The sequence below is a fragment of the Oryctolagus cuniculus genome, chromosome 7 (assembly GCF_051225735.1).
Source record: "Oryctolagus cuniculus isolate XC-2025 breed Fujian yellow rabbit chromosome 7, ASM5122573v1, whole genome shotgun sequence".
Lineage (NCBI taxonomy): Eukaryota > Metazoa > Chordata > Mammalia > Lagomorpha > Leporidae > Oryctolagus > Oryctolagus cuniculus.
The window spans coordinates 128012773-128040604 of NC_142873.1; the positions used below are offsets into that span (position 1 = coordinate 128012773).

General features: G+C 50.3%; 1 protein-coding gene and 1 long non-coding RNA gene across 2 annotated transcripts in view; one reads left to right on the forward strand and one right to left on the reverse strand.

Annotated features, from left to right (window-relative positions):
• The window catches only part of LOC149125723 (uncharacterized), a 25019-nt gene extending 13617 nt beyond the window's left edge, over positions 1-11402 (forward strand). The window contains exons 2-3 of the long non-coding RNA XR_016211054.1: positions 2219-2323; positions 10622-11402. This is a non-coding gene — a long non-coding RNA (uncharacterized LOC149125723). The remainder of the gene's footprint in view (positions 1-2218; positions 2324-10621) is intronic.
• LOC100343223 (aldo-keto reductase family 1 member A1) lies at positions 3028-16516 on the reverse strand. Its single transcript, XM_008265335.5, has 9 exons — positions 16463-16516; positions 8882-8971; positions 6652-6771; positions 6350-6501; positions 5573-5768; positions 5083-5282; positions 4790-4862; positions 4564-4650; positions 3028-3169 (listed from the first exon to the last, which is right to left on the reverse strand). Exons 2-9 carry the CDS (start codon positions 8960-8962, stop codon positions 3104-3106), a joined length of 975 nt encoding a protein of 324 aa, XP_008263557.3. The 5' UTR covers positions 8963-8971; positions 16463-16516; the 3' UTR covers positions 3028-3103.
• Positions 16517-27832: the final 11316 nt, after the last annotated feature.

Below are 27832 nucleotides of genomic sequence, written 5' to 3' on the forward strand. Positions count from 1 at the left end.
CAGGCCAGCTCTCTGCTGTGGCCAGGGAGTGCAGTGGAGGATGGCCCAGGTGCTTGGGCCCTGCACCCCATGGGAGACCAGGAAAAGCACCTGGCTCCTGGCTCCTGCCATCGGATCAGCGCGGTGCGCCGGCCGCAGCGCGCCGGCCGCGGCGGCCATTGGAGGGTGAACCAACGGCAAAGGAAGACCTTTCTCTCTGTCTCTCTCTCTCACTGTCCACTCTGCCTGTCAAAAAAAAAAAAAAAAAAAAAATTCAGGCTTTTCTAACAGCTTCGTCCAGTTTCTAGGCTTTTCCCCAAGCTGTCCAATTAGCGTGGAATGCTGTCCCCATTTCATCACCTTTAACTAAGGAATCCTTATTCATTCAGATCTCAGCTGATTAAATAAATGGCCTCTTGCTCTGCACTTCTAACTATAATTAAACCAATTATGCCATTACTTAAATTCTGTATCTCCAAGAAGACTATAGGGAACTATGTCTTAATAACAGCTATATCCCCTGGGTCTAGCACTGTGCCTGATTCATAAGTACCCATGGAATATTTGTTAAATGAAGAGCAATAGGGCTGGCACGGGGATGCCAGCAACCCATATAAACGCTGGTTTGAGTCCCAGCTGCTCTACTTCCAACTGGCTCTCTGCTAATGTGCCTGGAAAAGCAGCAGAAGGTAGCCCAAGTACTTAGGCCTCTGCCACATACATGGGAGACCTGGATGAAATTCCAGGCTTCTGCCTTTGGCCTGACTCAGACCCGGCCATTGCAACCATTTGGAGATTGTACCAGAGGATGGAAGACCTCTCTAACTGTCTTTGAAATAAATAAATAAATAAATAAATAAATATATCCTTTTTTTTTTTTTAAGAAGGAGGAACAGTAATTCAATTGGGAAACTGAGTTTTGTTAGAGCCAGTTTGGGTATTTACCAAAAATCCTTCAAAACCTTCTAATCAGTGGCCCTCTGGTGGGACTCTACGTAACAGAGGTGCAGAGTAACCAGCTTTGACCCCAACTCTACTGCCTCTATACATTATATACACATTAACTACAGTGTCAGAGAGAAAAAAAAATTGTGTCCCCACCTTTCATGATTTTGCAAGCTAGGATTTCTTAATATGTATTTTTTCCTTTTGAGATAACATATTTTCAGTTTACATTATACTCAAAAGATTAATGCTCCACTAAATCAAAATTTCAGTGAATAAAAAGTAAAGACAGGTGCCAGTATTGTGGTACAACAGGTTAAGCTGCTGCCTATGAGGTCGGCATCCCATATGGGCACCAGTTCAGTCCTGGCTGCTTCACTTCCAATCCAGCTCCCTGCTAATATGCCTCAGAAAGCAGGAGATGGCACAAGTGTTTGGGCCCCTGTCACCATGTGCCATGTGCCACCCAGATGGAGTTCCAAGCTCCTGGCTTTGGCCTGGCCCATCTCTGGCCATGTGGCTACTTGGGGTGTAAAGCAGCAGAGGGCAGTTTCTCTCTCTCTCCCTCTGTCTCTCTCTCTCTCTCTAACAAGGCCTTTGAAATAAATAAATCTTTAAAAGTAAAAAGATCAAGGCCGGCGCCGCGGCTCACTAGGCTAATCCTCCGCCTAGCGGCGCCGGCACACCGGGTTCTAGTCCCGGTTGGGGCGCCGGATTCTGTCCCGGTTGCCCCTCTTCCAGGCCAGCTCTCTGCTGTGGCCAGGGAGTGCAGTGGAGGATGGCCCAGGTGCTTGGGCCCTGCACCCCATGGGAGACCAGGAAAAGCACCTGGCTCCTGGCTCCTGCCATCGGATCAGCGCGGTGCGCCAGCCGCAGCGCGCTGGCCGCGGCGGCCATTGGAGGGTGAACCAACGGCAAAGGAAGACCTTTCTCTCTGTCTCTCTCTCTCACTGTCCACTCTGCCTGTCAAAAAGAGTGAACCAGCAGATGGAAGATATCTCTCTCTCTCTTTCAAATAAAAATTAATCTTTAAAAAAAAAAAAGTAAAAAGATCATAGTTCAGCAGAAAATCGGAAAGGGCTATAAACAGTAATCAAACATGTTCTCCTTTACTCATAAATTTACAGTCACAAAATCATTAAAATTATAGTAGTATATAAATCTTTACAATTTGTTTGACAAAGATTTAAAACAAAGTTTTGACAACGCACTGTATTTGCAGCAAAACTGATAGGTATAGGCATTTGTTCTGTTTTTGTTTCTGTTTTTTGATTCTTTTTTTTTTTTTTGACAGGCAGAGTGGACAGTGAGAGAGAGAGAGACAGAGAGAAAGGTCTTCCTTTGCCGTTGGTTCACCCTCCAATGGCCGCCGCGGCCGGCGCAGCGCGCTGATCCGAAGGTAGGAGCCAGATGCTTCTCCTGGTCTCCCATGGGGTGCAGGGCCCAAGCACTTGGGCCATGCTCCACTGCCTTCCCGGGCCACAGCAGAGAGCTGGCCTGGAAGAGGGGCAACCGGGACAGAATCCGGCGCCCCAACCGGGACTAGAACCAGTGTGCCGGCGCCGCAAGGCGGAGGATTAGCCTAGTGAGTCGCGGCGCCAGCGTGTTTTTTGATTCTTTAAAAACATTTTAGCTCCCATGTATAAGAAGAAATGCAGTATATTTCTTTGTCTTGCTTATTTCATTCAACATGATATCCTGCAGTTGCAACCATTTTGATGGCAATATGAATATATTTTTTGAGCTCTTCATATTCCTAACCTAGGCAATGACCAAGGCTGCAGGGAGAGAACTCAAGCTGAGACCCAGCACTGTCTTGAAACCATGAGATGATCACTGACTGACCTGATACTCTTGAAGTGACAAAGTTTTGGTACTATTGGTAATAGGACAACACGCCACTAGGTGGTGCTATTCCCTTAACATGCCTAATGCAGGAATGCAAAAATGGAATTCAACTGCCTGGCAGGTCCCTCCTGAACCAAGAAAGTTAGAGAAGTTTGGGTTTTAGGAATGGGCCACGTCTAGCAGCCCAAGATCAGCCATGCCTGAGATAAACGGCTTCCGTCCCAGGCTTGACCAGACAAATCAGACGAGCAGCAGTGTGGATGCTCCATGGCTTTATTAACTCCTCTTTTTGATAGCTGGAGGGTTGAAGGGGAGCCTGGAACCTGTGAGCTCAGTACGGGTCATTAAAGGGGTACAGTGGGTGCCCCGCATCTCTGGAGACCTTCTTCCCATTTACCTGAAAAAAGAGACAGACAGGTGACCTCATTAGTGGGAGCTGACAGACTCTGGGTATCTTCCCCAAATCCTGAATAACCTCATCTGTGAATAGCACTACACCAGATGGCAGGAGCCAGATCCAGGCCACAGAATATGCCACAGTGTTAGCAGCACTGCAGCACCACACCCACAGGCTGGTACGTAGCTGCCCTTGCTCCTGGAGTTTGCAGTCTGATCTAGAACCAAGTGCCCAGGAGCTATTTATTTCACTATGCACAGCAGACTTTAACCCCACCCTGACACCTCTAAGAAGGTCAGGAATGAGGCTGGTGTTGGGGTATAGAGGATGAAGCTTCCACTTCAGACACGTGCATTCCACTGAGTGCCAGGCTCGAGTCCAGGCTGCTCCACACTTCTGATCCAGCTCCCTGTTAATGTACCTGGGAGGCAGCAGATGATGGCCCAAGTGCTTAGGTTCCTGCCATTCAAGTAGGAGATCTAGATGCAGTGTGTGGCCCTTGGACTCGGCCTGGTCTAGCCCTGGCTATCCCAGGCCTTTGGGAAATGAACTAGTGGATGAAAGATGTCTCTCTGACTTTCTTGCTCTGTCATTTTGCCTCTCAAAAAGGGGCCGGCATGGTGGCAGAGCCAGTTAGGTGGCCGCCTGCAATGACAGCATCCCATATGGGCGCCGGTTAGTGTCCCAGATCCCTAGTTCCAATCCAGCTACTTGCTAATACCTGGGAAAGCAGTGGAAAATGGCCCAAGTCCTTGGGCCTCTATACCCACATGCGGGACTTGGAGGAAGCTCCTGGCTCTTGGCTTTGACCTGGCCCAGCCTCGGCCACTGTGGCCATTTTAATGAATATAAGTGGATGGAAGATCTCTCACTCTCTTACTCACTGATAAGATAAATAATGTCTATTTAAAAATCAATTTAACAAAGGTTGAGTATATCTTCTGGGTGACAATTTTGAAATCCTATGTATTGAACACTGGGTTCTTTCACCTGAAGAAAGCTGAGCTTGGAGAAGTTTAACACCTAGTTCTATATTACAAAACATTGAGGAGGAAGAATGGGACTCAAGGCTATATGCCTTATCCCTAGCCATACTGATTATCTGAACTCAGGAAAAAGAAGAGAACTTGAGCTTCTGCCCTACCTGCCTCTGTCCCACACCCCAAGCCCAGAGAGACAAAAGGCCAAGAAGTAGGAACAGCTGTGCTTTTGCAGGTGTCACATCTACACGGAGCTTCCATTGCCTCCTCTGCTCCCTCGATCCAGAAGCTTACTCTTCATCCAGGAGAGCAAACCCAACAATATCATCCTTTCCCTCCCACAACCAGTAAGCCAGAGGCCAGATCCCACCCAAACCTCCAATTCCCTGCCTCTCAGGAGTGAATCCATCTTACCACAATCATGGGCACGATATAGCGCCAGTTTCTGTTCAGGGCATCCAGCTGCTTCATCTCTTCCGGGCTAAAGGTGAAGTCAAACACCTAGGAGAGGGGAGTGGGGTCAGGACAGCCAGCCTTGAGGGTGGAGCACGCGTTCACAGCCCTGCCGTCTTCCCTAGGCAGATGGGGGCCAGAGTGTGCCCCAAGGGGGCTGAGGACCACAGAACCCCTTCCCAGGTACCTGGATGTTCTGCAGGATGCGGGAAGGAGTGACACTCTTGGGGATGCAGATTACTTTCCGCTGGACCTGCCACCTAAGTGGGCGATGAGGGCAGATGAGGAAGAGAAGTCAGATTCCTAAGAACACTTTGTCCTCCACGGAGCCTTTGCAAAGCTCCTGGAGCACCTGGCCCTGTGGAATGTGAACACCTAGCCTTCAAATACAATAGAAAGCCCTTAGCACTAAAATAGAAAGCCCTTAGCACTTGCCGCCCCACTCTGACCACAGCCGCTTCTCCCAAGAACACCACACACCTGAGCAGGATCTGGGCTGGTGATCGGCCGTACTTTTCAGCCAGTGCCAGGACCACGGGTTCCTCTAGCAGAACAGGCTCATCAGGATCGCGCCAAGCACGGTCAGAGGAGCCCAAAGGGCTGTAAGCAGTCACCTCCAGGCCACGTGCTTGGCAGTGGGCAATCAGCTCGTTCTGAGCCAGGTATGGGTGGCATTCCACCTGAAACAGGAACAAGCCATCACACAGGGTGGCTACACACAGCTGCCTGGCCCCATACATGTCAGGAACCAGCTCCAGTGCTGATCTCCCACCTCCCCTCAGCTTGCTCGTCCCACCAAGTTCCACTGGCAATTCCATCATCTCCATGGCTTCAATGCCCATCTTTACAGAGGACTTCTGCACCACGTTTCTGACCACTTGCTAACCACCCCACTAAGGACACCAGCTCCAGCTCACTCAAGTGCCTGTGCACATAACACTGCAAGGCACCACTTGCTGGCTGTGCTCACCTGCAAGACGGCGGGGCGCACTGAGGCCACGCTGAGCACATCATCGATCTGCCGACTGTTGAAGTTGGACAGGCCCAGTGCCCGCACCAGCCCCTTAGCCACCAGCGCCTCCATTGCTTTCCAGGTCTCCTTGTAGTGGATGGAGTCATAGCGCACAGATCCATCAGCATTCTTGGGAAAGAGGTCGTCCCCCCGTCTGAGTGAGAGAGAACCCCATAAGTATGGGCACCAATGCCAGGCTTCTGCCCTACCTGCCTCTGTCCCACACCCCAAGCCCAGAGAGGACAAAGGGCCAAGAAGCAGGAACAGCTGTGCTTCTGCATCCTGTAGCTCATCATGCAGGCGTCACATCTACACGGAGCTTCCATTGCCTCCTCTGCTCCCTCGATCCACTTTCTCTTCGAGGAGGAATTCCTTCTTACCTCCTCGCTCCCCAGGAGTTATCTGCTATGCCAGCCTTCCTCCTGTGCCGGCACAGTGCTGATGGCAGGCTCCTCTCAATCCCCCTGTTGGGACTGACTCATCACAGAAACCCCAGGGCCTAGCTCAACAGAAGCCTCAATGAATAGGGGAGAGGAAGGACCACTTGTGCACCAGGAGAAGCTCCTGGTTCTATAGCTAAGCTCCTGACTATAGCAGAGGTCCTACTACCAAGCTGCTCGGCTTGCTACACAGGTGAGTGGTCCTCTACAGCTTTGCTGCCCTGCTCACTGTACATTACTACCAGATCCCCACCAACCCCCTGACTCCCCAGATGAAAGCCCTGGCAAGGCTCACTCAAAAGCATGAGGCCAGTGCATCAGGTACAGGTCCAGATACTCCAGCTGGAGGTCGGCCAGTGTCTTCCGGAGGGCAGGCTCCACATCCTCAGGGTGGTGCTTGGTGTTCCACAGCTTGGATGTCACAAACAGCTCCTCCCGGGGCACTGCCTGGGATGAGAACAGCCGAGGGCACCCGTCTCACCCACCTGCACCTCTGGGACAGAATCCACCGGAAGTGATGCTGCATTTCCCCAGCCAGGCCCCAGCCCCAGCCTCTGGGTTCTTCACCCCGATCCTCTCTGTAGCCCCACTGCTCACCTTGCCGGGTCCTACGTTCTCCTTCAGGGCCTCGCCAATCTCAGCCTCGTTGCTGTAGAGAGCAGCACAGTCAATGTGGCGGTAGCCCACGCTAAGGGCATACTTAACAGCTGATTTTACCTGCCAGGACAGAGGAGAAGTTTTAGTACTGTTCATCTGGGCCAAATCTTCCCTGTATCCCGTAAGGGTCATGGAGAGCGGAGCAGAACTATACCAGGGTCCTTCAAACAAGGGGGTAAGATGACCCCCTGGGCTAGGGGATCAGAAGCCTTTGCAGAAGTCTCAAATCCTCATCCGTCCACACCCCACCAACCTCCAGGGTGCCTTACTATCAAGCCATTAGAACAGCACCCAGTAAAATATTAATAACATGTTCTCAACATTTAGCCTCTGTCAAGAGATGGAAGGACCCCATCTACATGGTCCCAACCTCATCACCAACTCCAGTCTAAATCGCAGACAGAAGAAGCTGCTCTGCCTGCTGGAGCCTCTCCCAAACTTCACACCCAAACCTCTTTTAACCCCGACTCTGATTTCCAAGGACCAAGGAGGAAATGGGGGAGGGGGGACGCCCACCCCGGGTGGGAGCTCAGGCTCATAGCTAAGTTGGCCCTAAGGAAGCAGCTCTCAGGGCTGGCAGGTGGTACAGTGGTTAAGACTCTGCTTGGCATTCTTGCACCACGCATTCGAGTCCCAGCTGTGCTCCAGATTACACTTTCAGTTAATGCACACTCTGGGAGGCAACAAATGATGGCTCAAGTAGCTGGATACCTGCCACCTATGTGGCAGATTGAGTTCCTAGTTCCTGACTTTGGCCTTGCCCAGCCCTGGCTGTCAAAAAAATTTGGGTAAGTGAACCATGTCTAGGAGATCTTTTTGCCTCTTTCTGCCTTTCAAATAAAAACAAATAAAATAGAAAGCAGGTCTCTAGTCCCAGGCTCCCCTTGCTTGGGATGGTTTATAGCAATGGTTATAAACTTTTCAACAGCCCTTGAGCTAAGACATGCTTTTACACATTTAAATAGCTACTTATGAAGTAGTAATGTAAGTATACAGTCACCTCCATTTTATAACTTGTCCAAAAAAGCTAAAATATTAACCATCTGGTTCATTAAGAAAAACTAACCTGGGGCTGGCGCTGTAGCGTAGTAGGCCAAGCCTCTGCCTATGGCACTGGCATCCCATACGGGCACCAGTTCATGATCTGGCTGCTCCTCTTCTGATCCAGCTCTCTGCATATGGCCTGAGAAAGCAGCGGAAGATGGTCCAAGTGCTTAAGCCCCTACACCCACATGGGAAACTCGGAGGAAGCTCCTGGCTCCTGACTTCACATTGGCCCAGCTTCAGTCACTGTGGCCATTTGGGGAGTGAGCCAGTTGATGGAAAGCCTTTCTCTCTGTTTTCTCCCTCTCTCTGTATGTGACTCTGCCTCAAATAAATAAATAAAATTTTTAAAAAAGAAGGAAAGTGTCCTAGGAGCTGGTGTTATGATGTAGTGGGTTAAGCTGCTACCTGCAGCACTGGCATCCCATATGGGCAATGGTTCAAGTCTCAGCTGCTCCATTTTCAATCCAGCTCCCTGCTAATGCACTTATGAAAGCACTGGAAGATGGCCCAAGTGCTTGGGCCCCTGCACCCATAGGGGAGACCCAGAAGAAGCTCCTGGCTCCTAGAATCGCACTGGCCATTGTGACCATTTGGGGAGGGAACCAGTGGATGGAAGATACCTCTAGCCCTCTCTCTGCCTCTGTAACTCTGCCTTTCAAATAAATAAAATAAGTCTTAAAAAAAAAAAAAAAAGTGTAGCCATGGTCTATACAGTTGACCAAGGTATTCTGCAAAGCTTGACAGCTGCTACGTTCCTAACACCGGATGCACTAGGGACAAGCCCAGGCCTCAAGGAGCCCAGTGTGGGAGAGGAGACGTGCTCACGGCACAGGGTGCCAAGTGAGTATTAGGACTCATAGCACTGTGAGACCCAGGGAATGTGTCCCTCCTGTGCCCTTGGCCCTGCTGTGCGCTCAGCCCCTCCGATGTCACCTGAGGAAGCCAAGGGCTCAGCGTCAGCCCCTTCTTCCCTGATCTCTTCCCACCACCCTCCAGCTGCATCCCCACTAGAAGTAATTATGGGGGGAGGGCGGGGCTGCTGAGGCAGAAGGCAGGATTCCTCCACCAAACCCTGCTGTTCCCTAGCACAGGCCAAGTCCCTCTCCTCTTCCCCCAGCCTCACCTGGCCAGGCTCACTCTTCCAGGTGCCCAGACCAATTAGGGGCATCTTCTGCCCAGTGTGCAGAATGACACAGGAAGCCATCACTGTCCCCTGAAACAGATGGGAAGAGAATGGTGCAGGGGTTAGTGCTACTGTCTGAGCCTCAGCCACCTGCTGGCCAACATCTCTACAAAACATGGGTCTGGAAGTGGGTAGGACAGAGAGGACAAATGTGGGCAACAAACACGTGACTGTGTGGATGTACCTGTAGGAGAGGCAGTGGAGACACACAAGGGACCCAAACCCATCCAAACCAAGTAGCTCCTGGGTAAACACTAACCAGACCACCCACCTGGAACCTTCCCTTCGAGGCTAAAGGTCTGTATAAAATGCTCCAACATCTAAAATGAGAGAGGAGGGTAGTGTTGTGGCCTGGAGGGTTAAGCTGTCTTATGCCTCTCAGATGAATGCCTGTTGTACTTCTGAGCCAGATGCATGCTAATCTGCCTGGGAAAGCAGCATAGATGGCCCAAGTACAAGGAGACCTGTGTGAAGTTTCAGGCTCCTGCCAGTCCCAGCCGTTGCAGCCGTTTGAGGAGTGAACCAGCAGATTGAAGATTCTCTCTCTACTCTCCTTTTTAATAAATAAAATAAATATTAAAAAATCAATTTTAAGAAAATTAAAAACAAACATGGGGTGGTTCCTCAGAGACTTCAACTAAATTAAGATCTCAAGCCAGTGAATGACAGGTGGTGACAGCAAGCACAGGTCAGAGAGACCAGGTGACAGAACAGGTCTAGGAAACAGTGGATCAAATGAATGTTCTCAGGTTGTCAGAACTACAGAGACTGAGCCCCTCCCCATGAGGTCTGCATGCTGGCGTATCATTACCATTCTTATTTGAGAGAGAAGGGGAGAGAGAGCGCGCTCTCATCAGCTGGTTCACTCCCCAAAAGATTGCCAACTGCTAGAAGGAGCAGTGGGGAACTCAACCTAGGCTTCTCACATGGGTGTCAGGAACCCAACTATTTGAGCCATCATCCCCACTGCCTTCAGGGTCCACATCTGCAGATAGCTGGAATCAGGGTAATGAACTAGATGAAAGTTTCCAACTGAGCAAAGTGATTGGAACAAACATCCCCATTTGGAAAGCCTTGATATTATAAATCTCCAAATTGGGGGGGGGGGAGGGGCTGGCATTAGCCTAGCACTTAAGATGCCCATGTCCCACAATGATGTGCATGAAGAAGCCTCTGTCTTCATGATTTGATTTGATTTGATTCTCAGTTCTGGCTCCTGACTTCAGCTTTCTACCAGTGTATACCCTGAAAGGAAACAGTGATTGTTCTATTAATTGGGTTTCTGCCACCCACATGGGAGACCTGGAAACCAGCCACAGGTCCTCCTGGCAGCAGGCCACCAGCTCCTGGCTTTGGCCCCAGCTCCTGGCTTCAGCCTCAACCCAACTCTGACCATTGTGATGTCCTATAAAACTAAAATAAAAACAAAGGAGCGAGTCTTGTGGCAAAGTGGATTAAGCTGCAGCTTGTGATGCCTGTATTCCACTTCAAATTGCCAGTTCAAGTTCCAGCTACTCTGCTTCCAATCCAGCTTTCCTGCTGACACATCATCCTAGGAAGAAAACAGAGGATAGGGGCTGGTGCTGTGGCTCAGCGGGTTAACACCCTGGCCTGAAGCGCCAGCATCGTCATCCCATATGGGCGCCGGTTCTAATCTCGGCTGTTCCTCTTCTGATCCAGCTCTCTGTTATGGCCTGGGATAGCAGTAGAAGATGGCCCAAGTCCTTGGGCCCCTGCACCTGCATGGAAGACCCGGAGGAAGCTCCTGGCTCCTGGCTTCAGATGGGTGCAGCTCTGGCCGTTGCAGCCATTTGGGGAGTGAACCAGCGGATGGAAGACCTCTCTCTCTGTCTCTACCTCTCTCTGCCTGCCTCTGTAACTCTGCCTGTCAAGTAAATAAAATAAATCTTTAAAAAAGAAAGAAAGAAAAAAAAAAAACAGATGATGGCTGAAGTGCTTGGGCCTCAATCACTCACTTGAGCCATCTCTGGCCCATCCCTGGCTGTAGTGGGCTTTGGAGAGTGAACCAGGCAACAGAAGTTCTCCCTCTCTCTTTGTCTCGTGTGTGTGTCTCTTGCATTGCCTTTTAAATAATAAATATATAAAATAAGTAAATAAAAATAAATATACAGGGGCCAGCGCCACGGCTCACTAGCCTAATCCTCTGCCTGTGGCGCCAGTACCCTGGGTTCTAGTCCCGGTTGGGGCGCCGGATTCTGTCCCGATTGCCCCTCTTCCAGTCCAGCTCTCTGCTGTGGCCCGGGAAGGCAGTGGAGGATGGCCCAAGTACTTGGGCCCTGCACCCCATGGGAGACCAGGAGGAAGCACCTGGCTGCTGGCTTTGGATCACTGCAGAGCGCCGGCTGTAGCAGCCATTTGTGGGGTGAACCAACAGAAGGAAGACCTTTCTCTCTGTCTCTCTCTCTCACTGTCTAACTCTGCCTGTCAAAATAAAATAAAATATGTATACAAATGGCCAAAGAATACTTAGGTTGAATGTTTCAGGCTTTGTGCTAAACCCTAGAGACACACATTTACTAGGTTACCTGCCTTCCTTTAATTGCAGTTTGGTGGGGAGCAGGAGGAGAACAGAATATCAATGCAACGTGATAAGAGCTTTGACCAGAATCTGCATGGGAACTGTACAAAGACTACAGGAAAAGAGTAACCACCTAATATGGCTTTTAGGAGGTGATAACAGAGTCAAGAGTGATGAACATGGGCCCAGTGTTATGGCGTAGCAGGTTATGCCAGCGACTACAATGCCAGCAACCTACAGTAGCTGCTCCACTTCCAATCCAGCATTCTAATGGGCCTGAGAAAGCAGCAGAAGATGGCCCAAGTGCTTGGGTCCCACCCACATGGCGGTCCCAGAAGAAACTCCTGACTCCTGGGTTCATTCTGGCCCAGCTTCTAATCTATTGTGGTCATTCGGGGAGTGAACAAGAAGATGGAACATTCTCTTTCCCTCTGTCTCCCTCTCTTCTGCCTTTCAAATAAATTATTTTCTAAAGTGAATCTTCACTAATCAAAGAGAAAGGAGAATATGTACCCCAAATGCCAGTGAGACAGGAAAAACCCTCTTCCCTGGATCTTATCAGTACATAAATAGCATTCTCTTGGGACTGATTTCATTGCCAGCAATATCTTTTAAAATCTAACCTCTGTTCCCAGGTTCTGAAAGGGCATATGATAAAGCAAGTAATAAGCTGTGAATATAACGAATACACCAAACTTATCTTCCCTATTACTCTGACAAATGATTTATACATTAATATACCCTAGTTACAGAAACCACTCTTTCCACCAAAACAAAAACAAAACTGTTTAAATCTGGCCAGCAAACCACAGATAGCTGAAGGCAACACTCTTTGTAACCAAGCCGCCCAGAGGTTAGGCAACCATGTTTCGGACTTCACAGGAGCAAGCGGGTGGCCTGCTGCCAGCAGGATCTGCGGCTGGTTTCCAGGGCTTGATGGCCTCACAATAACCTGTTGGCCTTTCCCTGAGTTCCCAGCATGCAAGGGAGAGCTCTGAAATTATGCCTGGGAAACAGTTCAAACAAAAGCCAGGCCTAGTGGCCAGCACTGTGTTACAGGCATCCCATAGGAGCACAGGCTTGAGTGCCAGCTGTTCCACTTACAATCTAGCGCCCTACTACTGTGCCCTAGAATGCAGCAGAAGATGGCCCAAGTATTGGTCCTCTGTCACTCATGTGCGAGACTCATATGGAATTCCAGGCTCCTGGTTTCAGCCTAGACATTGTGACCATTTGGGGAGTGAACCAGTGGATGGAAGATCTCTGTCTTGCCCTCTCTGTAACTACGTCTTTCAAATAAATAAATCTAAAAACAAAAAAAACAAACAAAAAACAAAACAACAACAACAAAAAAAAACACCTAGCCTGCAAGAAGGAAAAGGACAAAGAAACCTGAATATTGATTGTCCCGTTAAATTGAAAACTCCAAAGGGTGGTGCTTGTGGAGCAAAGAGAAGAAATCCTAAAAAGACCCTAAAAAGAACAAGAACTCCCAAGGGGGGAATGGAGGGGTGGCAGTAGCAGGCTGGATGTTTCTCCCTGGGATAAAGCCATCCTCAGCCAGCTCCTGACTTCCTGCTCTGCCCAAGGCAACAGCTTTGCAGGCTGCTCTTCAGTGAACAGACACCAGGCCTGGGTTTGCCAGGAAGCACCTGCTGCATCTCAGGCAGCACCAGAAACCCTCGCATTATCTCGAGGTGTAAAGTGAGAAGCCAGGAGTGCGGCAGAGAAGAGTGCAGGATCAGGTCTCAGGTTCTATCACTCCCAACTCAGTGTCCAGGTTCCTTCTCCTGAGGTTCCGCCTTCCCTTCTCAGAGGAGGGCTCCAAGGTGCCGCCTACGTGCACGGAACCCAGAGACCCACAGACTGGGGCAGCAGCGTTTATGAGTGCTCCCGGCTGCTGGGCTTTTCCTCCACATCCCGCAGATGCCGTGTCCCCAGGAACTTTGTCCCAATTCTCTTCTCACCTCGTGGTTGAGTTCAGGTCTTTGGTTACTACCTGAAGCCCTGATTCTTCCCACTCTAGCTCTGTACATTCAACTCACATCCTGCAAGTATCTGAGACTCAACAAGTCCGAAATTCTACTCCTCCAATCCAGCAGCAGCAGGGGCATGTGTTTGGCCTAGTTGTTAAGACACCAACTAGGTTGGGTTTGAGTCCCAACTCTGGTTCCTTCAGCTTCCTTCCAATCAAAACCCTGAAAGGGGGCCTGCCATGGGGTGCAGCAGGCTAACCCCATCAACAGCATTCAGATTCTGGTTTGAGTCCTGGCGGCTCCACTTCTGATACAGCTACCTGATGAGCCTGGGAAAGTATCAGAAGATGGCCTGAGACCAGCGCTACGGTGCAATGGGTTAAGTTGCAGTCCGCAGTGCCAGCTCACATATGGGCGCCGGTTTGAGTCCCAGCTGTCTCACTTTTGATCCAGCTCTCTGCTAATGTGCCTGGGAAGGCAGTAGAGGATGGCCCAAGTCCTTGGGCCCCTGCACCCACAAATGAGACCTGGAAGAAGCTCCTGGCTCCTGGCTTTGGCCTACCCAATCCCTGGCCGTTGCAGCTATTTGGAGAGTGAACCAGCAAATGGAAGATCTCTCTGTCTCTCCTCTCTAACTCTGCCTTTCAAATAAATAAAGATGTTTTTCAGGCATGCTAAATGTTTAAAAAAATAATAAGATGGACCAAGTCCTTGGGCCCCTGCACCCACATGGGAGACCTGGATGGACAGACCATTGTAGCCATTTGGGGAGTGAACCAGCAGATAGATGATCTGATGTGTGTGTGTGTGTGTGTGTGTGTGTATCTCCCTCTCTCCATAACTCTGTCTTTCAAATAAATAAATAAATCTTTTAAAAGTTCTGGAAGGTAGCAGACAATGGTTCAAGTGTTTGGGTCTTTACCACATATTCAGAGACTTGAATTGAGTTCCTGGCTCCTGCACCCATTTTGACAGCCCAGTCCTGGCCATTATGGGCATTTGAATGGGGCATGAACCAGTGGCTGGGAGTTCTCTGTATATCAAAAACAAAACAGAACAACAATAAAAAAGCAACAGAAGGAATACAGAGCAAACATTTCAGGCTCTGGGGTTACACAGACCTGGGTCTGAATCTCAGCTCCACTGTGTTCAAGCAGTACTATACATAAAAGACTCTGCATGGTTCCCGGCTCATGATCTTCTTTCTGTATATCGTACTGTATCACCCAGGACCCAGAGTTTGGATAACAAGTATTAAAGTAAACCAGACAACAAGTTCACAACATAATCCATGAGGGCTTTAAAAAAACTATCAAAAGGAAGTATTTGCAGGGCCAGCGCTGTGGTGTAGCGGGTAAAGCTGCTGCCTGTGGCACCAGCATCCCATATGGGCACTGGTTTGAGTCCCAGCTGCTCCACTTCCGATCCATCTCTCTGCTATGACCTGGGAAAGAGGTAGAAGATGACCCAAGTCCTTGGGCCCCTGCACCCACTTGGGAGAGAGACCCAGGGTAGGCTCCTGGCTTAGGATCAGCAGAGCGCAGGCCGTTGCAGCCATTTGGGGAGTGAACCAGCAGGTAGAAGACTTTCTCTCTCCCTCTCTCTCTCTCTCTCTGCCTCTCTGTAACTCTGCCTTTCAAATAATAAAGAAATCTTAAAAAAAAAAAATCACAACTGGAAAACAACAAAGCACTTCCCTATCATCAGTAAAAAAAAAAATTCCAGCGCACCAGACAGGATCATACTGAGACTGCCCCCTGGTCAGAACCGTCAAGGCTGTTCCAAGGGGTCCCGAAGCCCTTTGGATGGGCAGTCTTTTTTTTTTTTTTTTGACAGGCAGAGTGGACAGTGAGAGAGAGAGAGAGAGAGAGAGGAAGGTCTTCCTTTTGCAGTTGGTTCACCCTCCAATGGCCACCGCGGCCGGCGCTGCAGCCGGCGCACCGCGCTGATCCGATGGCAGGAACCAGGTGCTTCTCCTGGTCTTCCATGGGGTGCAGGGCCCAAGCACGTGGGCCATCCTCCACTGCACTCCCTGGCCACAGCAGAGAGCTGGCCTGGAAGAGGGGCAACCGGGACTGAATCCGGCGCCCCGACTGGGACTAGAACCTGGTGTGCCGGTGCCGCAAGGCGGAGGATTAGCCTACTGAGCTGTGGTGCCGGCCTAGATGGGCAGTCTTAAGTTAATTTATGCAGCCCCCTCCGGAGAGGGTTGGGATCCCAGCCTAAACAGCTCTGAGGCATCAGAACAAGCCCTAGCTTTCCTGGATGCAAGATAGGTGCCCAAGAGGTAAATTTCCCTGCTTCTCCCCCAACCCCCCATTCGTGCTACTTCTGGGAAGGGACCCACCCATGCGCTCCATAGGAAAACCAGAGCGTTTGGAACAACCGGAGGAGAGCAAGCGAGAAGTTAAAATGGCTAAGCCTCTGCCTGTGCTGGCGGCATCCCCTATGAGAGGCAGTTGGAGTCCTGGCTGCTACAGTTTAAATCGGCTCCCTGGTACTGAGCCTGGGAAAGCAGCTGTAGATGGCCCAAATATTTGGGCCACTGCACCCACGAGGGGAACCCAGACGAGTTCAGGCCTCCTGGGGGCCAGGCCATTGGGGCCATTTGGGGAGTGAACTGGAGGGTGTAAGATCTCTTTCTCCACGTGTGTGTCCTCCTTCTCTGTTAACTCTACCTTCCAAACTAATAAATACAAAAGATGCCAATAAAAATACGAAGCAACTAAGGCTAGCCAGGCGCTCGCAAAGCTTTTTCGCGCGTTAACTCTTACAACAGCTCTGACGCGGGAACTCATTTATCTGCTGAGGGAACTGAGGCTCAGAAACCGAGAAGTTATGAGTGGGGTGGGGTGGAGAGACTAGCTTAAAAGTTATGGGGTGGGCGGAGAGACCAGCTCAAACCGGAAACCACGTCTGGCCGCCCCAGGGGCCGCGCGCTCCGCTGTGAAGGAGCCGGGCTCTCGCCCGCGGGAGGAAGACGGGCCGGCGGCACAGGAGACTCACCTCCGCACGCGCACAGGGCGAGCGCACACGACCGTGACCCGGGCTCAATCCTGCACCCTGCCGGGGAGTCAACCAGCTTAAGTCTGGCGGTGAGGAGGAAGCTCCGCCCTGAGGGAGGGCAAGGGGCCGGGCACCCCGCATCACGCGCGGGGTGGGTCCCGTTCCGCCCCAGCCCAGCCTCCCCGGGAAGGAGCAGAGCGGTTTGGCAGGCGTTGCTGGGAGGCTGCCCCATCCCGCCCCCCCCAGAGCGCCGGATGGCGGACTGGCCCGCTTGGACATTAGCTGGACTACGTGGGTTTGCATAACTCCGGGTCGGAGGGAAGCTGGCGCCGCCGGCCACACGAGTGGCCCTGGGGGAGGGCGGGGCCGGGCCACGCCCTTGGGGTCCTCAGAGCCCTGCACTGGCGCCCTAGGCTGCAGAAATCCTATAGCGGAGGGGATCCTGGCAGTCAGTGTTGTGTGCTGCTGTCTGTCGTTTTGCTATTCCCTCCCCAGAGGCCTGTCGGAGAAGGTCTCAGAGTTCACCCAGTTGACTGTTATTTAGTTAGGACACACAGAGGCCGAAGCGCAGTCGGAACACAAAGAACAAAACACCGCGAGTCTCCAGGCTCCAGATCCTAGAAAGTTCCTGGTCTCTCTAGGAACCATGGACCCCGGCCGTGCGTTTGTTCCAGGCCTGGAGGCAGAGTTCATAAACGTGGTTTTATCCAGATCACACAACAGCCCTGGATGAGGAACCTTATTATTTTTATTTCTTATGAGCCTTTTTCATTGTAGTATAGAATACATAGAGAAAAATACAGATCATACATGTAAGCAGCTGTATGGTTGGTTTTTTTTTTTTTTTTTTTTGCAAAGTAACAACCATCTGGATGGTACAAATGTCAACAGCACACCGAAGTCTGAGGGAGGTGTTCTTGATCCATTTTACAGATTGGGCAGACACAGCAAGGTTACAGCTATTTATAACTTGCCCAAAAGTCACACAGCTATTACTTTGATTTGAGATTTGAAGTAGCCTTTGTGAAGTCCATTGTGTTAGTGAAATGATGCTGTCTTATCTAAAGGTGCTGTCTTAAGCTCCAAGGCAGGACCCCACCTGGCTTACTAGGAGTCAGGTGACCAAATGGCCCAACCATAAGCGGCAGCCCCACCCCCACTCTAATGGGGTTTGCTGTTCCCATTCCCTCACCCCTTCGAGTCTAGAACAAGGCCTGCTTTCAGGCCCAGGCTCCCTTTTTTGCCCTCCCACTGGCCTTAGGGTCCCCCGTACCCCTCCCCCCATTAAACCCTTTCCCTTACTCTGGTGTTTGGCTCATGTAGCTCTATCTCTGCTCCCTCACTACCCACACAGCAGCACAGTTTCCACCCCTCACCCCTTAGGTTATACCCCACCAGCTCCTCAATGTAAGTGATGTTCTGATAAAGCGAATGTGCGGTCATATCTTCTAGTCTCAAAGACACTCAGATCCAGCTTATGGGATCAGAGTTATATAGGCAGGCAGATAGGATAAAATCGACTGGGTTTGTGAGCTGGAAGACCACACCCCCCATGTAATCTCGTGCATCTACCTGACCCCACCTATTTGCCCATCTGGCAATTAGACTATGTAACCGCTCCCCCTTTGGGAGTAAATAAAAGGCACCCTGCACGGTGGGACCATTACTTGTTACCCGTGTTGCTGTGCTGGTGCGTGGTCTTCCGGCCGCCCACTCTCTGATTACTTGCCTACATGTTTGTTCCATGTGGCTCCTGGCCTGCTCTCTGCTTGGTATGGACCCAATTTAGCTTTTTTTTTTTTTTTTTTTTTTTGGACAGGCAGAGTGGACAGTGAGAGAGAGAGACAGAGAGAAAGGTCTTCCTTTGCCGTTGGTTCACCCTCCAGTGGCTGCCACGGCTGGCGCGCTGCAGCTGGCGCACCGCGCTGATCCGATGATAAGCCAGGTACTTATCCTGGTCTCCCATGGGGTGCAGGGCCCAAGCACTTGGGCCATCCTCCACTGCACTCCCTGGCCACAGCAGAGAGCTGGCCTGGAAGAGGGGCAACCGGGACAGAATCCGGCGCCCCGACCGGGACTAGAACCCGGTGTGCCGGCACCGCTAGGCGGAGGATTAGCCTAGTGAGCCGCAGCGCCGGCCCCAATTTAGCTTTTAGACTTCTGTTTCTCCCCTAAATAAAGCCCTCACTTCCCTGCACATTTCTCTCACTGAATAAAAAGCTTAAAAACTTATCATGTTGTCTGGTCTATTTGAGCCAGTATTCAGAATTATTCTCTGAATAAGTGGCAAGAACCCACAGGCTTATTAATATTGAAAATTATTAATAAACTGTCCAATATCAAGAGCAGGATCCCTCAGGCACATCTTTTTTTTTTTTTTTTTTTTTTTTTTTTTTTTTTTTTTTTACAGGCAGAGTGGACAGTGAGAGAGAGAGACAGAGAGAAAGGTCTTCCTTTGCCGTTGATTCACCCTCCAATGGCCGCCACAGCCAGCGTGCTGCGGCCGGTGCACCGCGCTGATCCGATGGCAGGAGCCAGGTACTTCTCCTGGTCTCCCATGGGGTGCAGGGCCCAAGCACTTGGGCCATCCTCCACTGCACTCCCTGGCCACAGCAGAGAGCTGGCCTGGAAGAGGGGCAACCGGGACAGACTCCAGCGCCCCGACCGGGACTAGAACCCGGTGTGCCGGTGCCGCAAGGCGGAGGATTAGCCTAGTGAGCCGCGGCGCCGGCCTCAGGCACATCTTAACCCAGCAAACACCATCAGCAAATACATACTGTGTGTCCCATCTCATTACTTCCACCATCTTCTGCAAGGGCTAATGGACTCCATTTTCTTTCTGGGGAGTCTGACTTTTTTTTTTTTTTTTAAGATTTATTTATTGGGACCGGCACTGTGGCATGGTGGGTAAAGCTGCCGACTGTAGTGCCAGCACCCCAAATGGGCATCAGTTCGAAATCTATGGCTTGAGAAAGCAGTAGAAGATGGCCCAAGTCCTTAGCCCCTGCACCTGTGTGGGAGACTCAGAGGAGGCTCCTGGCTTAGGATCAGCCCAGCTCTGGCCGTTGGAACCATCTTGGGAGTGGTTGGAAAACCTCTCTCTCTCTGCCTCTCTGTAATTCTGCCTTTCAAGTAAATAAATAAATCTTTTTTTTTTTTTTTTTTTTAAGGCAGAGAGATAGAGAAGTCTTCCATCCACTGGTTCACTCCCCTAATGGCCACAACCACCAGAGCTAGGCTAGTCTGAATCCAGGAGCCAGGAGTTTCTTCGGGTTTCCCAAGTTGGTGGAGGTGCCCAAGCACTTGGGAACCGGAATCATATGGGTGCTGGCACTGTAGGCATGGCTTTAACCACTATGCCACAGCACCAGCCCCGAGTCTGACTTCTTAGAAGTCTGAAGGGACCAGCGTTGTGGTGTAGTGGGTTAAGCTGCCACCTGCAGTGCCAGCATCTTATAAGGGCACTAGTTGAAGTCCCAGCTGTTCAACTTCCAATCCAGCTCCCTTGCTAATGCATCAGGGAATGCAGTAGAGGATGGCCCAAGTGCATGGATCCCTGTACCACATCAGAGATCTGGAAGAAGCTCCTGGCTTCTGGCTCCTGGCTTGGGAGTGGCACAGCTCTGGCTTTTTTTTTTTTTTTTTTTTTTTTTTTTTTTTTTTTTTGTGACAGGCAGAGTGGACAGTGAGAGAGAGAGACAGAGAGAAAAGTCTTCCTTGGCTGTTGGTTCACCCTCCAATGGCCGCCGCGGCCGGCACATGGCGCTGATCCGATGGCAGGAGCCAGGTACTTCTCCTGGTCTCCCATGGGGTGCAGGGCCCAAGCACTTGGGCCATCCTCCACTGCACTCCCTGGCCACAGCAGAGAGCTGGCCTGGAAGAGGGGCAACCAGGACAGAATCCGGCGCCCTGACCGGGACTAGAACCCGGTGTGCCGGCGCCGCAAGGCAGAGGATTAGCCTAGTGAGCCACGGTGCCGGCCTCTAGCTCTGGCCTTTGTGGCCATTTGGTGAGTGAACCAGCAGATGGAAGCTCCTTCTCTCTGTCTGCTTCTGTCTCTCTGTAACTCATTGTCTGCTTCTGTCTCTCTGTAACTCTGCCTTTCAAATAAAATAAAATAAAAAAAAAAACAACCTTAAAAAAAAAAGTCTGAAGTACATCAGTCAGTGACCTTGCCAGCTGATGAACTGCTGAGTCACTGTAACCCCTTTTCCTTCTTCCCAATTCCAGCTTCTGCTCTTTTTTCATGCCACAAGGATTACACACACGACCCTAGGCCTCCAAAAGTTTTTAGAAGACATTTACCTTGAAGGTGTGTTGTTTTCTAAAACTGATCTGCTAGAGAAATACTCCACCCCTTACATAATCATCTTTCTCCCATTTTTCAAAAGACACGTCCCTTAACCAGCTTCTCAGCTTCTAGGGTACATTGCTGTAATGTAAACTTTTTTTCATTGTGTTTAAAATACAGACTCTCTTTCTCTCTCTCTCTCTCTCTCTCTCTCTCTCTCTCTCTCTCTCACACACACACACACACACACAGAATTGGAGAAGGAGAGAGATCCTATCCACTGGTTTTCTCTCCAAATGCCTGTAACAGCCAGGACTGTGGCAGGCCAAAGCATGGAGCCTGGAACTCAGTCTAGGTCTTCCATGCGAATGGCAAGGACCCAAGTATTTGAGCCATCATCTGCTACTTTCCCAGGAGCATCAGTAGGAAGCTGGATCTGAGAGGAAATGGGACTTGATCATGTGAATTCTGACATGGGATGCAGGTGTCCCAGTGTCCCAACCTGATTGACCACAATACCCACCCCAGAGCTTGTTTGTTTTTTTTTTTCCAGCTTTCTACCATTTATTTGTCAAAAATACTCCACACCCTTGGTTTTGTCAGGCAGAAGTTCTTTGAGACAATATTGTCAGATTTAGCCAGCCGCAGAATGAAATCATCTGACTCACCCATCCTGTGGATGGTGCCACCAATTGGGTAGGTCTTAAACTGGCCATTAATCCTGCCTGTGACTTGAGCCATTTCCTGGTGCCTCTCAGGGTGCACATTAGCAGGAAGCTGGATCAGAAGTGGAGCCAGGATGCAAACTCAGAGACTCTGATATGGGATACGGGTGTGGCCCACATGGTGACTTAACTGGCGTGCCAAAGTCTGTCCTGAGTTGCATGTGTTTAGAGGTTACTTTTTAAAAAAATATTTATTTGCTGGCGCTGCGGCTCAATAGGCTAATCCTCTGCCTTGCGGCGCCGGCACACCGGGTTCTAGTCCCAGTCGGGGTGCCGGATTCTGTCCTGGTTGCCCCTCTTCCAGGCCAGCTCTCTGCTGTGGCCAGGGAGTGCAGTGGAGGATGGCCCAAGTGCTTGGGCCCTGCACCCCATGGGAGACCAGGAGAAGCACCTGGCTCCTGCCTTCGGATTAGCACGGTGCGCTGGCCGCAGCGCGCCAGCCACGGCGGCCATTGGAGGGTAAACCAACGGCAAAAGGAAGACCCTTCTCTCTGTCTCTCTCTCTCACTGTCTAACTCTGCCTGTCAAAAAAAAATATTTTATTTATTTGAAAGACAGTGTTACAGAGAGAGGTAGAGACAGAGACAGAGATCTTCCATTCACTGGTTCATTCCCCAAATGGCCATAATGACCAAAGCTAGGCTGATCTAAAGCCAGGAGCCAGGATCTTCCAGGTCTCCCATGTAGGTTCAGGGGCCCAAGCGCTTGGGCCATCTTCCATTGCTTTCCCAGGCGATTAGCAGAGAGCTGGATTGGAAGAGGAGCAGCCAGGACTGGAACCAGTGCCCATATGGGATGCCGGTGCTGCAGGCCAGGTCTTTAACCCGCTGCCAGCCCCTAGAGGTTATTTTTTTTAAAAACCATTTAAATTATTTATTAAGGTGGGTGCCGTGGCACAGCAAGTTAAGCCACTAATTGTAACGCTGGCATCCATATTAGAGTGTTGATGTGCAGGTCCCAGCTGCTTTACTTCTGATCCAGCTCCCTGCTAATGCTCCTGGGAAGGCAGCAGAAGATGGCCCAAGTACTTAGGCCACTGCTGCCTATGTGGGAGACTAGAATATAGTTTCTGGCTCCTGGCTTTGGCCTGGCATGGAGCTTGCTGCTGGGGCCATCTAGGGAGTAAACCAACAGATGAAAGATCTCTTATGTTTCTCTCTCCTCTGTCACTCTGCCTTTCAAATTAAAAAAAATGATATTCAAAGATTATTTATTTAGTTGACAGATAGGTAGAGCCCTTAGTGGCAGTTCATACCCCAAATGCCTACAGCAGCCAGGATTGGGCCAGGACAAAGTTAGAAGCCAAGAACCCAATGGAGGTCCTCCATGCAGATGGTAGCCACTTAACTAAACTAAACCCTGACCTACTCAGAAGTCAGCCCTTAAGGCAATCCTCAGACTTTCCTATAGCAAAAGAATGGTACCAACTTGATAAGACCTAACTAATTTTCTAAAAAAATAGTTCAAAAGCCAACTGAGGGCTGGTAGGGCTGGCCCTGGGCACTGGGGGTTGCACGGTACAGTCAGCCTACTCATACTTAGGGATCTGAGTTCCAGTCCAACCTTTCCCTATTGTGTCATGGCACCTGGATGTGATTCTGTATGACCTTATCTCACTGTGGAGAGACAGGACTGTGTGACTGTGTGCTTTAGCCTGTCTGACCCAAAGATCTAGGGCCCCTCCTCAAGGGCAGATACTGACTTGGCAAACATGCCTTAGTTACTGTGTTTTGTGGGAAAGCATTAAGTATTTCACAGAGATTATTTCATTTATTTTTCAACAACCCAAGAAATTAGGAACCATTATCCTTCCCTTTATTATTTTTTTAAGGTTTATTTTACTTGAAAGGCAGAGTTTCAGGGAGGGAAGGAGAGAGAGAGAAGAGAGAGAGAGATATCGATCTCCTATCCAGTGGTTCATTTCTCAAATGGCCACAACAGCCAGGGCTTGGCCAGGCCGAAGCCAGGAGCCAGGAGCTTCATCTGGGTCTCCCATGTGGGTGTCAGGGTCCCAAACGCCTGTTCCATTTTCTGCTGCTCTTTCCAGGCCGTTATCAGGGAGCTGAGACAGTTGGGCTATGAACGGGCCCATGAGGGATGCTGGGGTTGCAGGCGGAGGCTTCACTTGCTGTGCTACAGCACCGGCCCCCTTAGTGGGACTCTGAGGACACCTGGTCCTCTGGCCGTTATAGCTCTATACAGCTTCTAGGTAACAGCTTTTAATTTTTTTTAACTTTTAGTTTCTTAGCTTTTAATAGGTTCAGTACAGTTCATAGATACAATCCTAAGAACACAGTGTGTTTTCCCTTCCTCCTTCCCCCTTCCTTCCTTCCTTCTGAAAGTTTTTCAAGCTTGCAGTTTCTTTTTCTCAGCTCCCCCAGATTATCCCTTTGTTTTCCCTCCTGCCTCAAGGTCTTGGATAAGGGAGGCACAGACTGAGAGAAAGAAACAAACAATGAGCAAGTTTTGTTTTTCTCAGCTTGCTGAGTTAGCCCTTAGCTATCTTCTGCCTCACCTAGGTGGATCAAAACCCAGTAGTCTATAGTTTCAATCAGTTAATATCTTGGCTTTTCTTACATCTCTGTCTCACTTCCCTACTTCCTACCTTTTTCTAAAAAAAATTATTTATTTATTTGAAAGTCAGAGTTACAGAAAGAGAGAGGGAGACAGAAAGAGACTGAGGGGGAGACAAAGAGATCTTCCATCTGCTGGTTCACTCTCCAAATGGCTGCAACGGTCCGGGCTGGGCCAGGCTGAAACCAGGGGCCAGGACCTTCATCCTGGTCTCCCACAGGGGTGGCAGGGAACCAAACACTTGGGCCATCCTTCACTGTTTTTCCCAGGCCATTATTGGGGAAATGGATCAGAAGTGGAGCAGCCAGGATACATATGATGCCAGCATCGCAGGCAGTGGCTTAACCTGTTACACCACAATGCCAGCCCCTATTCCCCACCTTGTTTTCTAGAATCATCTCCCAAATAAATTACTTGTACCCAAGCATTTATCTCAGGGCCTGACTTTGGAGGAAGCCCAACTGAGAACACTTGACATCTAGAATTTACTTTTAAAGAAAGTAATATATAGATATGAATTTTTATTTATTTTCATCTTGTTTGAAAGGTAGAAAGACAAAGAGAGACCGGTGCCGCGGCTCACTAGGCTAATCCTCCGCCTGCAGTGCTGGCACCCCGGGTGCTAGTCCCGGTTGGGGTGCCGGATTCTGTCCCGGTTGCTCCTCTTCCAGTCCAGCTCTCTGCTGTGGCCCAGAAAGGCAGTGGAGGATGGCACAGGTGCTTGGGCCCTGCACCCGCATGAGAGACCAGGAGGAAGTACCTGGCTCCTGGCTTCGGATTGTCACAGCGCGCCGGCCGTAGCGGCCATTTGGAGGGTGAACCAGTGGAAGGAAAACCTTTCTCTCTGTCTCTCTCTCACTGTCCACTCTGCCTGTAAAAAAAAAAAAAAAAGACAAAGAAATCTTCTATCCACTGGTTCACTCTCCAACAACCAGGGCTGGGCAGACAGAAACCAGGAGCCAGGAACTCCACCAGGTCTTCTATTTGGGTGGCAGGGAACCAAGCTACTTGAGCCATCACCTGCTGCCTCCTAGCGTCTGCATTACTGGGAAGCTGGAATTAAACGTAGGCCCAGGACTCAACCCTAAGCACTCTAATATTTAAAGAGGGCATCCCAACCTGTGTCTCAATTTCTGGCCAAATGCTGGTCCCCATCCTTATCTTGAAGTAGGATAAATTCAGTGTCAAGAAAGGTTGAGGGGCTGGCGTTGTAGTGTAGAAGGTTAAACCACTGCCTGTGAAGCTGGCATCCCATATGGGCACCAGTTCGAGTCCCAGCTACTCCACTTCTGATCCAGCTCCCTGCTAATGCACCTAGGAAAGCAACGGGAGATGGCCCAAGTACTTGGGCCCCTGCATCCTTGTGCAAGATCAGATGAAGCTGCTGGCTCCTGGCTTCTGCCTGGACCAGTACTGGCTGTTGTGGCCATTTGAGGAGTGAACCAGCAGATGGAAGATCTCTATGTCTGTCTATAACTCTGCCTTTCAAATAAGTAAATAAATCTTTACAAAATAATAAATTCATTTAAAAATAAATTTTTGACTAATTTCACAAAAATTGTCCATTTGACCAAGGTCAACAAAGATTATTGAATGAATGAATGAGTATCGTATACAGAAATATACTACTCAAGAAGTTGAATAGTTGTAGGGTTCCTAGAATGTCACTCTCAGGCCGGCGCCACGGCTCACTAGGCTAATCCTCCGCCTTGCGGCGCCGGCACACCAGGTTCTAGTCCCGATCAGGGTGCCGGATTCTGTCCCGGTTGCCCCTCTTCCAGGCCAGCTCTCTGCTGTGGCCAGGGAGTGCAGTGGAGGATGGCCCAAGTGCTTGGGCCCTGCATCCCATGGGAGACCAGGATAAGTACCTGGCTCCTGCCATCAGATCAGCGCGGTGCGCCGGCCGCAGCGCACTGGCCGCGGCGGCCATTGGAGGGTGAACCAACAGCAAAGGAAGACCTTTCTCTCTGTCTCTCTCTCTCACTATCCACTCTGCCTGTCAAAAAAAAAAAAAAAAAGAAAGAAAAAAAGAATGTCACTCTCGGAAATTGGGCATCTCACAGCCCTGAACCTCCAACCTGGAGGATGCCCAACTCAACTGATTGTGAGACAATCAGGAAGGCTGTTGATCAGATACAACTGTGTTTAAATCCTTGCTATGTCCCTAAGTAACCACATGACCTTGTGTAAATTTCTTCACCTATGAAATGGAGATTTTTTAAAAATTTATTGTATTTATTTGAAAGAGTTACAGAAGGAGAGAGAGAGAGAGAGAGAGAGAGAGAGAGAGAGAGGTCTTCCATTCGTTGGTTCACTCCCTAGATATCTGCAATGGGCAGAGCTGCACTGATCTGAAGCCAGGAGCCAGGAGCTTCTTCCGGGTCTCCCACGTGGGTGCAGGGTCCCAAGCACTTGGGCCATCTTCTACTGCTATCCCAGGCCACAGCAGAGAGCTGGATTGGAAGAGGAACAGCCGGGACTCGAACTGGCGCCCATATAGGATGCCAGAGCTTCAGGCCAGGGTTTTAACCCACTTCGCCACAGCGCTGGCCCCAGAAATGGAGATTTTAATAACCATCTTGCTGAGATTTTTTTTTTGTTTGTTTGTTTGTTTTTTTGACAGGCAGAGTGGACAGTGAGAGAGAGAGAGACAGAGAGAAAGGTCTTCCTTTGCTGTTGGTTCACCCTCCAATGGCCGCCGCGGCCGGCGCGCTGCGGCCAGCGCACCGCGCTGATCCGATGGCAGGAGCCAGGAGCCAGGTGCTTTTCCTGGTCTCCCATGGGGTGCAGGGCCCAAGCACCTGGGCCATCCTCCACTGCACTCCCTGGCCACAGCAGAGGGCAGGCCTGGAAGAGGGGCAACCGGGACAGAATCCGGCGCCCCGACCGGGACTAGAACCCGGTGTGCCGGCGCCGCTAGGCGGAGAATTAGCCTAGTGAGCCACGGCGCCGGCCGAGATGTTTTGAGATTGAGTGAACGATGATGTAAAGTGCCGGATGGTGCACTGTAGGGGCTTAGTGAGCAGTAATGACAATGACTTGTATTTGAAGTAGGCTGCTGCAAGCAAGATGGGAGTAGAATCATCCCTTCCGCCCTCCCACTCCATCCTGTGAAACTGCTGGAAGCTACTACTTCTCCTTCACAGGACTCTGCAACAAAGTTGCACTCCTCTTTTCTCTTCAGTCTCCCTTTCTCTCTCCCAGGTGCACCTGCACACACACCCAGGCACACGCATACATGTGCATGCACACATACGTTTATGCAGAGGTCCAGTTGTTGGTATAGAAACTATGGTTCTATCAGGGTAAGAATCACAGCCACAAAGATCAATGCTGCAGTGAAGTGGTGGGAAGGAGGCTGTAGCCAACTGAACTCTTGGACAGGAGCTGGAACGGTGGGACGTGGGAGTGGGGGCAGGGGGAAGGAGGGAGTAGTGGGGGCAGTGTTAAAAGGGCAGAGGAAGAACCACAGAAGGAAGCAGACAACTTAAGTCATATGGCAGTACGGATTTCCCCTGTCAACTCCACTTCCTGATTTTACATCCTGCTATTGCACGTGTCTCCTACACAGGAGCTCTGTGCTTAAAGTGGGAAGACGTGATTGATTTATTCATTGGGTCCTCAGACACAGGATACCTATGATGTGCCAGGAGTGTTCTGGAAAGATAAGGCAGGTGTTGGTCAGGGAGTAAAGGGAAGCTGGGGAAAGCATCGGGGCAGAGGCAGAGGAGTTAGGAGTGCCAGGTTGTTTAGGAAGGAAGCAAGATGTTACATTGTAGG

What these genes read in the sequence shown, in the direction of transcription:
- LOC100343223 (XM_008265335.5), bottom strand. Translation starts at nt 8,962, where the DNA reads ATGGCTTCCTGTGTCATTCTGCACACTGGGCAGAAGATGCCCCTAATT. An exon ending in TGCGCCCCGCCGTCTTGCAG is followed by an intron (nt 5,283 to 5,572) that starts GTGAGCACAGCC and finishes TTCCTGTTTCAG; the next exon opens with GTGGAATGCCACCCATACCT. An exon ending in CCAGCCCAGATCCTGCTCAG is followed by an intron (nt 4,863 to 5,082) that starts GTGTGTGGTGTT and finishes TCGCCCACTTAG; the next exon opens with GTGGCAGGTCCAGCGGAAAG.